We start from the raw sequence: 12,579 nt of genomic DNA on the forward strand, positions 1-12,579 counted from the left end.
TCCCCCGTGTCCCGGCCTTGCACATTTTTCTCGCTCATACCTTTTAGAAGTCACATGATATCGAGGTCTACTTCTAATTAGTCCATACATTTTGCGCTGAAGAGAGCAATTTCCACAAAAATTGACTCTGCGCGTGAATGTTACGACCCCCACCCCACCGAGAATCACACGCGCACACGGTTATGCAACCTGCATCACTTTCCTGACCCCGAATCATCCCCCTACCCCCTGCCTTATCAACCTCAAGCGGAACAATCACCCTCCCTAAACATTTGTTAACCCCATTAGCAATTCTGGGTTATGAATATGGAAATGAGGGCCTGTGTGCTGTTAAAGATAGGGCTCACTTGCCTTATTTGCGATTAGCGAAGAAGAGCAGCCCTTGCCGGCTCGGATAATTAGAGACACTGCATAGAAATGGGCTTTAACGGGCCACCTCATCAACACACTAACCGAGACGTTAGTCGCTAGAAGGAGCAAGGAAAATAAAGCTACTTTGTCAGCACAGTTGTGAGTCATGCAGAAGTTATTAAAGCAGCCTGTCAGGGAGTGACAACAAATTGAATTGAAGAGTGTTAAAAAAGGATTCTGTTCAGGTTTAGTTAAAAAATCATTTTTCATGGATTTCTTCTTAAATGATTTGCTTAAAAATACCATGAGTTTTGAAGAGTGTTGTCTTTCCTGATGGAACTGAGGAACTTTATGTAATCTGTATTGTAACTTCCAAAACTAGCTTCAGATGTGCTTCTGATCTGTGTTTCTGTGTATTTTGGTTTCCTCAGTGACTTACAGAAGAAGTTGGCCATAGACTACGGAACAGACTGGGAATTTCTGTTTTTGAACGGCCAGTGTTACAAGCTGAAAGTATATGAGTAAGTACTGACAGACCTGGAGTGCTTCTGCCTTTTCTTGAACAGTCATGTGAAAAACCAAGTGCACCCTAATATCATCTTGCTTTATCAGTCTCTCACATTGTCGTGGAGGAATTTTGCCCCACTCTTCCTTACAGAGTTGCTTCAGTTGATCTTTGAGATTTGCGGGCGTTAGTTAGCATTTGACCTCAGAACACTTTGGTATTCAGAGGACTTCACGGTCAACTCTGTGTGTGTATTGTTTTTATATTGGAGTCTTTGGGAGCCCAGCTGCCAATGGGTTGAAGGTGGATTTTAGATTTTGTCTAGTAACTTTTAAACCGTGTGCCTTCTTTTTTATTGTTGGAGGCCTTGGATCAGGGTGAACTGAAAGCCTCAGTGACACAGAATATATGACTCACGTATTGGTGTTTTATATGACCATGCTCTAATGTATGAAAACCAGACTTGGTGCATAGATCCGTGCAACCTTTTACAAAGCACAAAATGTGCACCGTGCAACCATTTTTCATTGTAATAACGTTTCCTGCCAACGAAACAAAGAATCGTTTTATCTGGTAACAGAAAAAAAACTAGCTGTCATTTCATCCTAAGGCTTGAGCCCCAAGCCTTATTTTATCAGTGTTGACACCAAACGTGGCATCCCATCCTATGGTTGTCCTGTCAGTGCTTGTAACATTTTGTAACACGATTGAAACAAGGTGTCATTGCACCTGTGCCGGTTGTATTTGGCCTCTGCAGTTAAAAAGCTCAAAGCAAACGCTACATATTAAAAATCACGTTTCGTTGTTGCAGCGCACTTGTCACGATTAAAGGCTGTTACTTGAAACATTAAAGCCTTTAACACTTTGTTTTTATTACTTGTGTTTTACCTCTGTGCCTCAGTTGAGCGTAAACTCCCTGGATGTGGAAGTCAGTCTGTTTTCAAGAGAACTCGCAAAAATCAACTTCTTGTCTTGCACAACTGCATTAAAACAAATTGTGTCTATAAGGAATGTGAACCATCTCGTAAAGATCCACCATTTAAGATTGATAATTTGTGAGCTCCAAGTCACCCTGGAGAAGCCAAGCAGCTAAATCAACTAAATTTAATCAACAGAATGAGCTTCTTTTACTCTCTCCTGCTGCATCCCTATGGCCCCTGCTGGGGTAGAATCTGTTCTCCTCAGGATTGCTTGCCAGCTGGAGCTTTAGAAGTCTGTGGGTGGTTGCAATTTTGAAAGAAAATTATCTGAGATCTGCACTAAGAGATCTGCACTGCAAATACATTTTCAGACATCCTTGGAATCAGTGGTTTTCCCATGCCCTTATTCACCAGTGTGATTTGTTTGCTTAGTTTGCCATTTAGGAGGCAAAATCTGAAAAGCAAAGATGAACTTCTTGCATGTACGCCAGAAGAAGATTCGTCTCAGGGTTTTTACATTACATGATAGTTTTACATAATGATATTTCACACTGCTTGAAAAATGGTTTAATTTCACACTAAAGGGATGGGAAGGTGGCTCCTATATTATTTATTGAGCTTTACCACCGGAGATCCAAAAGAGCCTAAATGACCAAAAGACATACGTGAAACAAGCCATGGGAGTTTATGGCATAGGCGATTATCAGTCACATAACACACAAAGGCTACAGCAAAGGTTGAAGGAACAAATGAAAAATGTGTGTATTTCTTCATATTAATCTCTAGTTGCCTTTTAGTAATTCTAAGATCACTCAGCTTAACTGATTATATTGTTTGCTGCAGCTAAAATAACATAAAAAAATGTAAATTAATTAATAAATAAGATCATCCACTTCATGGAAGCCGCTAATGCTACTAGCATAGTTAGCTAAGTTAAGATGGGAATGTTAAAACCTTTTTTTCTTAAATTTAGGTAATTTTACTTGCTGGATCCTCAAGTCACAGCATTAGTTAGTTTTCCTATTAAAATTTTAAAACTGAAACTTACATTTTGAAATGCAAATCTAACCTGTCGTGTTTGTTATGCCTAACGTCGACTTTCGCTTTGCTGAAGTAAAATAAATGTTCCATGTGGTACTTAGAATATTGGGTGTAACTAGCTCTCATCTCCAATTAAAGATCATTATTTTATGCGTCTTTGACAAACATCAGCCTGCGACCTGTAGTGTATCATATGTAGCCATCAAATTCATGTTATATCTTTGAACTATTCTCATTAAATATATGTCATCTGCTAACATTGAAACGCCTCAGTGCCATTATCAGTGGCAAAATTATCAGTACCAGTAAAATAATTTCTGCTCTCACAGCCAAAAGAAAGAGGGGACGGATTATTTTTGCTCATATTTTGACTCCAATTCTTTGCACATTTATCAAGTTAGCCTATTTCTCTCAGTCTCACACCCTCAGCCTTTTGCACAGAAACCCATAGTATGCTCTCCCTGGCCTATTGGCATCTTACATTCTGTTATTTTTCATGCTTTAAACCACCAAAGAGCACAATATCTACTTGCGTCAACTCAGTTGACCTACCAGCACCCTCTCTCCAATGTACCAGTTCCCCTCGCTGCCCCTCTTTATCCTTGCTGTTTGCCTTGAACCGTGATCCTGAAAAGACATGACATTGACAGACACATAAACCAACAGCTTTCTATAACTCTCCCTCCCATGCCCTCAAGTAGCAAAACTACAATTCCTCTCCAGTGATGGAGCAGAATAACACACTTCTCTTTCCCGCTTCTTGATCGTCGGTTGAAACCGTCTTACAAACGCCCTCTCTGGTGTTCAGATCTCTCACATTTGATTAAATTGCTCCATCCTTTCTTGAGTGGCAGCCAATATCGAAGATAAGTGCCCGAAGCCATAAAAGCTTGCTGTGCTGAAATGTTGCCTGTCTTTAATATGACTAATAGCTTTGCATTATTTAAATGGATGGGATCCAGTTGGTGCTTGGGTGGGGTTTGTGTAGGGAGATGATAGCAGTTGATGAGACGACCCCATTGAGACTAAACTGTATAAACTGGATTTGGTCACGCTCGTATGTTGCATTCAGAGCTTGTTATTAAAAGTGAGTCTCATCTGTATTGGAAGGTGCCAGCTGAGATTTCTGCTTTCGTCTTTGTAAATGTGGGCCCTCTTTTCTTTCTTTTTTCCTGAGACCTCTGCATCGTCACCGCCTTGCCTCATGATGGTGTGAATCGCTTGTGCAAATTAGGGCTTGAAGGCCTTTCTTGTTTGTCCATGGGAGAAAAAAATATATAATTACTTTGATTTCAAAGTAAGAGAGAAAAGAAAACAGTCTTTTGTTGTGAAACACTTTCAAGTGGAATGATTAACTGTGAGATTGGAAGCTAAATGCTGTGTAGTAGCACTCTCCACATTGCCTTCTCATCAGTTTCTCTGAAGACTCTAAACAAAACGAATAAAAGCTTACAAAGAGAACTTATTCTTGCTGCATTATCATTTAATGGCCTTTATTGCTACACTCCCAAGCCCCTCTCTCCAGACCTGAGGCTCCTCTTTTTATATTACATCACATTCAAAGTACTGTACTGAAGTTTACCTCCAAAAATTTAGCCATTAAAAAAACCACGTATTTTCCCCTGAAATGGTCTTTAGGGTGCTGTCGGAGGCCTTATCACAAGTCGGGAATTTAAAACGCGAGCTTCTGCCGGCGAATCCAAAATAAGCCTGGCAATTCAGTCAACACAGCCTGGCACAGCATGAAGGGAGACACCCCATAATGAGTTCTCAGAGGCGGAGTCCCTACCTACAGCAGAGCCTAATATTCCTCCTGTGGATTTGTTGACACTCCTCAAAGAAACTTAAATCGAAGGCCTGTGATTTATGCAAGACTGTCAGGTCAGATTGACTCAGCCTCCGCTCTTGTGTCATTAGAAAGTACAGCTCTTCAGTGAGTCATGCCTGCCACTGTTGTTCAGCTTTGACAGAGAAAGAGAGAAGGATAACGCAGCACAAGTGACACTTCCAACTGTCTGCAGAACATCACATGGCCTTAACAGTTCACCGGGTTCTTCCAGTGAAGAAAGGGAATTCACCAGGATAGCTTAGAGGGAGCTGTTTTAAATTGGATCTAAACCATGGCAATGCGGGTGGTGTGGAGTCCTAGATGTGTCTGCTGAGCGTAACATGGAAATGAAGAGCCATATAGATTTATGAAGTAGATTTCATAGCGTCTTAGCACAAATATTGTCTAGTTGCAAATTGGGTTTGACAGGACCAGTGGGCTTTTTTAGACAGTAAACTATTTGCCGTCTGCCAGTGGACATCAGCGAGATGCTAGAAACAGAAAAGCTAATTTCAGAAAGCGTTTTTGCTGCAAATCATTTGCCAGTCATTCACTGTACTGATCTTTAACATGAAGCATGGCAGCCTGTTGCTGAAAACCTTGTTTGTCCCAGCTTATAAAGGGGGCAGAAAGGCAAAAGTTGCGGCTAACCTAATTGGGATCATGTTAAAATGTGCTTGTGCTGCCACAGCTGCATAAGCAGGTCCATGCCTTGGAGCACGAGCACTTCGTCAGACCCTTAGCTTTTAAATGATGATAGATGTGCCACAGATGCTGTTGTTACATTAAAGCATGAAATTTAACATCACTCTTAGGGAGCTGCTCATGCGGTTAATTAACTTCAAAAGGTCACGTTTGTCCAACTGCAAATAACTACGGAGGCAGAAGGATTGCTCTCGTCTGCTTAAAGATTTGCATTATGCAGTGTCAGAGATGATAGAATTTTAAAGCTTATATCTTTAAGCAGACAGCTGAAGAACTCTTTTTAATATACAATCACCAGCCAGTTTGAACGTGGCATAATTGTTGGTACCAGATGAGCTGGTTTGAGTATCTCAGAAGCTGCAGATCTACTGGGATTTTCCCACAAAACCATCTCTAGAGTTTACAGGAATTGGTCTGAAGGGAAAATGTCCTGGAGAAAATGCCTTGTTGACGTCAGAGGCCAAAGGAGAAAGTTTTGAGTTAGCAGTCGCTTAAATAACCACTGGTTACAACTAAGGTGCAGAATAGCATCTCTGAATGGACAGTACCTTGAAGCAGATGGGCCACAGCAGCAGCAGATGACACTCAGGACACTGAGGCTATAGTTTGCTGGCTACACAAACGAGGACTCAAATGACCTCCACAGTCACCAGATCTGAAATCAGTAGAGCAGCTTTGTGATGTGGAGGAACAGGAGATTCTCATCACGGATGCAACTGTGCAGCAACTGTGTGATACTATCAAGTCAATATGGACAACAATCTCTAGCACCTTGTTGAATCTGTGCCGTGAAGCATTAGAGCAGCTCTGAAGGGAAAAAGGTGTTCTACCTGATACTAGCATCAGAACAGTATTTGAAGATGTTTGGGGTGTTAGTCCCTTCAGTTATAGGAAGTGTTATATTCCTTTAGCTTGTTTTGGGTTTTCACTGTGCATCTTTACAGTTTTTACAGTCTCTCAGCTGGTATAACCATACAGCTATTTTCACTAAAAAGCTCTAAAAACTGTACACCGTTCATCCATTATCACCGAACACGAAAACAAACTCAGCAAGTATCTGATGAATATACCCCGAGCTTTTAGCAGATATTAAATAAGGCTGTTTTATCCCAGAAGAGCAGACCAAAACAAACCTAAAAGCTTGTCTTCCTTTGCTTTGTTCAGGATGTTGAGTTTGGTTTCGTCAGATGGCCAAAAGCACACATTCAAATAAATATATCTGTTTGATGATATTTCTGTAAGTTTGGAGAAGATGTAGTCTTCTGAATCCTAGAAGCCATGCTGAGAAAAAAAAATTGTGATTCAACAAAGACTTTGGCTGCCAGGATGCTGGTCTCTTCCTGTAAGCATCTGAACACACTTGGAGATTCTGCCCAGTCCACAGCAGGGGTGGCCATCTGAAGTAGCAAGAGTTTTCTGTAGGTCCATAAACCTGTGAGCTGGCAGCAGGACCGAGTGTGTCTGGTGGGGTCATAAAATTGTCGCATCTCGTCAGCCTTCAGGTTGCCAATCTATGGCCAGTGAACTGGACGATGAGTGGCGCGTGTGTGGGCTGACTTTAAAAAGTCAGGATCAACTTCTTGGAGACTTTTGGTTAAGCCCAGCTTAAAAAAAAACAGGACTTTTACTGAGAGCAGACTGAAGACAAGTGAATCTCCTTTATGATATCATTATCATTATATGATACAATAACATATAACATGTATGATATGTTTTGCTTTGTAAGCTGTGCTTGCTGTTGCACTGGCATTGAACTTAAATCAGAGTGCATAACGGTCAAAAACATGAAGAGTTGCTACCAAAGAATCAATGAAGCAATAATTTTGAGTAAAACAGAAGAGAAATATATAAAATCAAAGGTTTATTAATTCAAATACTTAATTGTTAAGGTTGGTAATGTTGCTTTTTATAAATTGAGTTGATACCCATCAAGTATGTAAAATCAATGTAAAATGTTACATGTAATAGAATATGGTCAAGTTAAATTAACTTGACCATATTCTATTACATGTAACATTTTACATTGTGCCTGTCTAACAAAATTACATGGAAATGTTACATTAATTAAATTATTTAAAGTCAGCTTTTATTTACCTACTTTTTGTTAGTGTGTTTCACATTCCTGTGGATACTCCATTGTTAGTTAGACAACCTCACATTCTTTTAATTTGGAGAACCACAGCCTGAGCACTGAACAGCACATAAATATGTCAAACGGAAGAACTTATTGGAAAATGAGTTTTTCCCCAGCTGTTTAGTTTGTACTGTAAATATTCAAGTGTGAGAAAGAGCTTCCCAAGGAATGGTTTAGCCCCCTACTGGTTCTTTTTTATTGTAAATTTAAAGTAACTGATAAATAGGCAGAACAGTGAAATCCCTCCTGGCGTATGTATTGGCACCCCTACGAAAAAAGTGCAATTATTCTCTGCAGGACTGGAAACTATGATTTAAACTAAAACTGACAATGAAAACTTTAATACATTTAACAGGGAGACCCCGGATAGGATTAAGCATTACATAAGAATCAATAAAACCCAAAAGAGAGACAACAAAGTGTCTTGGTGTATAAAAATTACAATCTCTCTGTAAAGCAGTGTTTATCTTCCAGTCATTCTAAAGCTGTGTCTCATTTGCAGTTCCTGCTGTGGCAACCTGAACCTCCTAGCAAGATCAACTGAGTTTATCTTATCTAATCAAATCTAATATGATCCAATTCAGTGACTGTAAGAACTCCAGTGAAAATGTAATTTCCATCCTACACAAATATTTTTCCTTCGGATGATGCATTACAATGAGTTGTTTCGACTCTAACGGTTGGGGTTGCAGTTTGCTTGAGAAATGGCTGTCTCTCACCAGCTCCACAAAAATATGATATTTCCAGTGTTACACGTGAATCCTAAAGTACAGCTCACACTTGGACTGTTTCGAGTTTCAAGGCCAAGGTTTCTGTTTTGGGGTTTGTGGAAAACTCTGTTGTTTCTGATAGTTGATAGTCGTTTTAGTGGTTATACACAAATTAACACATTTTTAAGTCCATCTTTTTTTTTCCTATTCAAAGTGATATTTAAAAGTTCAATTTATAATGCATTTTTTATTTTAAATGGAAGATTAAATCCAGTCCTTGGACAAATCTAAGACTTTAATGGTTTGGCTTTTAGTAGAATTTCCCCAGGACAGCCTCTTTTGCTGAGCTGCTAAGGACAGATAGTAAAAAGAGCCATAAAGATGAAAAACTAAGTACACCCTAACTCCCTCTGTAGGAATTACTGCTAATCCTAATTGCTGTTAATCCAGTGCACTTGATTAACTGATTAGCAGTAAGTGTGCACAGCTCTATAAAAGCAGACGTTTTGACAGTTTGTTGAAAGAAAGCCTCATCTCTTTAAAAAGAACATGGACTTAGATTTGTAAAGTTACATCTAAGCAAACAAGACTTATGGAACAATGTCCCCTGGACAGATGAGACCAAAGTCGATGTGTTTGTCTAATCATACACAACGAAAACATCATACCAGCACCAACCAACACCTCATGCTAGCCATCAAGCATGGGGTTGGAGGTGTGATGATTTGGGCTTGTTTTGCAACCACAGGATCTGTGCACCTTACAGTCCCTGAGGCGACCATGCACTCCACTGAGTAATAAAGTATTCTAGATTCAACTGTCTGATAGCTAAAACTTGGCCCAAGCCCAGCAGCACATCTACAACACAATAGCTAAAAAAGAAAAGAATCAAGGTGCCACAATGGAACCGTCAAAGTCAAGACCTCAACCTGATGGAAATGCTGCGGTGGGATCTCAAGAGAGCTGAACATGAACAAACTCGTGTAAACTTCCATGAACTGAAGCAACATTGTGAAGAAGAGTTAGCCAAAAAGCCACAATGATGTGACAGACTGGTAAAGTCATGCAAAATCTATTGCTGCTAAGGGTGCTTCTACAAGCTTTTGAACCATGGGGTGTGGCTAGTGTTATGGCCTGTCTAGGGGTGGCCAGACCATAAAATTAGAGTGATCCATTCCCGTCTGACCCCAAGCAGCACATCACACAACAAGTACAATTTGATGGTGACTTATTTACAGTGAGTGAATTTTAACAAAGGACAGGAGTGGACCATAGCTTTGGGGTGGACCTAATGCCAAAGCAACAAACAAAAGGAGCCTCACTAAAGGATGTACCAAACTTACCTACAAAAAGAATCAAAGCAAATGACTATGACTTATCTCCCTAACTAACAAAAACATGAGAAAATGGTAATCAAATAAAAAGGCAGTCCACTCCTACATGCTCCTGTATAAAGAAACAGCGCTGTCCAAAAATATACTCTGACCAAACCTTTGTGATGCAAACACTTACTGCAGAATAGCTTATTATACGTGTTAGATCCTTTATTAATCATTTGCAGGAAATAAAATTGTCACAGCTTCAATACAGACAATAGAGACAATATGAATTCCTAATATAGTTAAAAATACATAAATGAATAAAATGCGCAATAACTAACATGTGCAAACATGGATACAACCATTATTTTTACTGTTACTGTGCAGCGGGTTATGAATAGCATTTTACTTAACCCACTGCACATTGCTGGTAATGTGCATTTTAAGACAGAAAGAGAACGTATGTTGGGAAGAAGTGGGATTATATTTTAAGAATGAGCTTATTGACTAGCCGTTTTCTAGATGGAGATTTTGACCTTTTTCCTGTTGTATCTTTAACTTTGTAACTTTAAGTTGTTGACTTTGACTATTGGAACTGGACATGTTCAGCATGCTGAACATCCAGCAATTGTGTTTACATGCTTTGTGTGATACGAATAAACCATACGAGTTGTGCAAACTACGCTGAGTTGTTTTTAGTGCACCCTTTAAACATGAACCTTATTGTGCATAAGGGAGGCTTTAGATGAAGTGAGCCTGAGTGTTGTGAGAACAGATGTTTCACAGTTGCTCTCTAAGCCTCTGATTGTAGGCTTGGTTTTTATTTTCACTTTTAATGTGGGAACTCTAATTATCACCTTAAGTCATGTTAAAGTAGATTTACTAACACATTTTGGTGTTGAGAACAGTTTTTTACACAGTTGAGGAGGAAAAGTGAAATAATTATTAAATAAGACTAGTTCTACACCTACGTAGGCTCTTTTGTTTTCTGGTAGCAGAGTATATTTGTGTGTGTGTGTGTGTGTGTGTGTGTGTGTGTGTGTGTGTGTGTCTATATAAACATAAATCTATACATTCTATCCTATATTGTCAGTTTAATGGTAATTTAATAGTCACATTGGTGTAGAGCAAGAGAAACCAAGAATTAACAGAAGGCAGCATAGCAGACATGGATACATGCCTGACTGTTTCACAGGCCTGTATCCAGGACTAAAGAAAAGTCAGCTCAGTTGCACCAAAATACCTCCAAAGGATAAAACAGGTGCTGTGAAGCCAGTTAAATGTTAGAAATAATATCAACACTTCACGCAAAGTCCCGCACCCTAAGAGTAGGCAAACAATGAAAGAGATAGGGGGATACTGCCCAAGATGAAATACAGAGAATCCATAAATACATCAAGAAGATGGGCACCAGGGACGAACTGCCAAGAGAGTGCCTCAGGCAGCAAAAACCAGAGAATGATGAGGATGAAGATGATATATTGTAAAAGACCAAGCCCTTTCATTGGATCTATCATTGGCGTAATAGAGGAACTGGCTGACCTCAAGAAATCCTACCAGGAACTTAAAAAGTCCAGCCTGAAGGACATCATGGAGTTTCTGATCAGGACAGCGAGAGAAAAAGCCCTAAGCAGAAGGGTCTCACTTTGCAGGCTGTGCCAACGGGGTCATGAGACCATTTACACAGTGCAGCAATGTAAAGGATGTGAGTCAGGACAGTGTACTTGGAAAATGGAGTCGCACTGTGACATACCTACAAAAGAACAACCAAGGTTTCAGAGCTGGTGGCGAGCCAACCAGATATGGTGATGGTTGACAAGGAGCAAAGGACAGCAGTTGTGATTGATTTGGCAATACCAGCTGACTGTAATGTCAGGATGAAGGAGCATGAGAAAATATGAAAGGTGTCACTGCCTAAAGGGACAAGTTAAACAGATATGGAAGGTGAAGATGAAAGTGGTCCCACTCTTAAAAGGAACATTAAGGCCTGTGACCTCCAAACCTGGTTCTAGCACAGGGGTGGGCAATTCCAGGCCTCGAGGGCCGGTGTCCTGCAGGTTTTAGATCTCACCTTGGGTCAACACACCTGAATCACATGATTAGTTCGTTACCAGGCCTCTGGAGAACTTGAGGACATGTTGAGGAGCTAATTTAGCCATTTAAATCAGCTGTGTTGGTTCAAGGACACATATAAAACCTGCAGGGACACTGGCCCTCGAGGCCTGGAGTTGCCCACCCCTGTTCTAGCATATTCAGGTTACAGCTCAGTCTGTGTCCACTCCTAGAATTGGACATACATCCCAGATCTCTGGTAGAGGTCTTAAGTTTGAGGAAGACCATAAATACTGCTAAGCTACAATTATTGCCTATTATTGTGGAGGTCCACCATATACCACCAGAGCAGCTCTTATCCATCAGGGCATGGACAGAGAATGCCTGGAGGTGTCCTGTGGTTTGTGGTAGCGGATGCTTTGGGTCCTCTGTATGGCTGAATCTGGCTTTTTGAGCCACATCTTTCCCATTTTAAATTGGATTGGGATCTGCAGAGTTGAGGCCAGGTCAGCACCTTGGGCTTTGTGTTGTGTTCCTCAAGCAGTTTCTCAGCACTTCTTGTGATGTAGTGGTGTTTTTTTGGCTGCAGCCATCAGGAAGTGCTTGTTTCTGTCAATGTGAGTGCCTCATGGAGACTTTATAGTTGCATCCGGTGTAATACAAACGTAGTTAAATGTAGTTATATCTACATGTGATTGTTTTACCCTCAGAACACCTTAATGCACAGGTGTCAAACTCCAGGCCTCGAGGGCCGGTGTCCTGCAGGTTTTAGATATGTCCTTGATCCTTGACCAACACAGCTGATTTAAATGGCTAAATTACCTCCTCAGCATTTCTTGAAGTTCTCCAGAGGCCTGGTAATGAACTGATCACTTGATTCAGGTGTGTTGACCTAGGGTGATATCTAAAACCTGCAGGACACCGGCCCTCGAGGCCTGGAGTTCGACACCCCTGCCTTAATGTTTCAGAAATTTTGAGAAGAGACTTTTTTATGCTGTTCCCTTTTTTGTATAA

The 12,579-nt window shown here is 40.4% G+C and overlaps 1 protein-coding gene across 2 annotated transcripts in view; it reads left to right on the forward strand.

The window, feature by feature from the left end:
* LOC146391367 (glucosidase 2 subunit beta-like) overlaps positions 1-12,579 on the forward strand; it is a 159,593-nt gene that overhangs the window by 114,326 nt on the left and 32,688 nt on the right. For both annotated transcript variants that reach the window (XM_084924238.1, XM_084924239.1), the window contains exon 12: positions 783-872. In XM_084924238.1, the coding sequence (XP_084780364.1) occupies positions 783-872 (90 nt within the window). The remainder of the gene's footprint in view (positions 1-782; positions 873-12,579) is intronic.

This window comes from Perissodus microlepis, chromosome 3 (assembly GCF_051167445.1).
Source record: "Perissodus microlepis isolate ML-2025 ecotype Zambia chromosome 3, ASM5116744v1, whole genome shotgun sequence".
Taxonomy (NCBI): Eukaryota; Metazoa; Chordata; class Actinopteri; order Cichliformes; family Cichlidae; genus Perissodus; species Perissodus microlepis.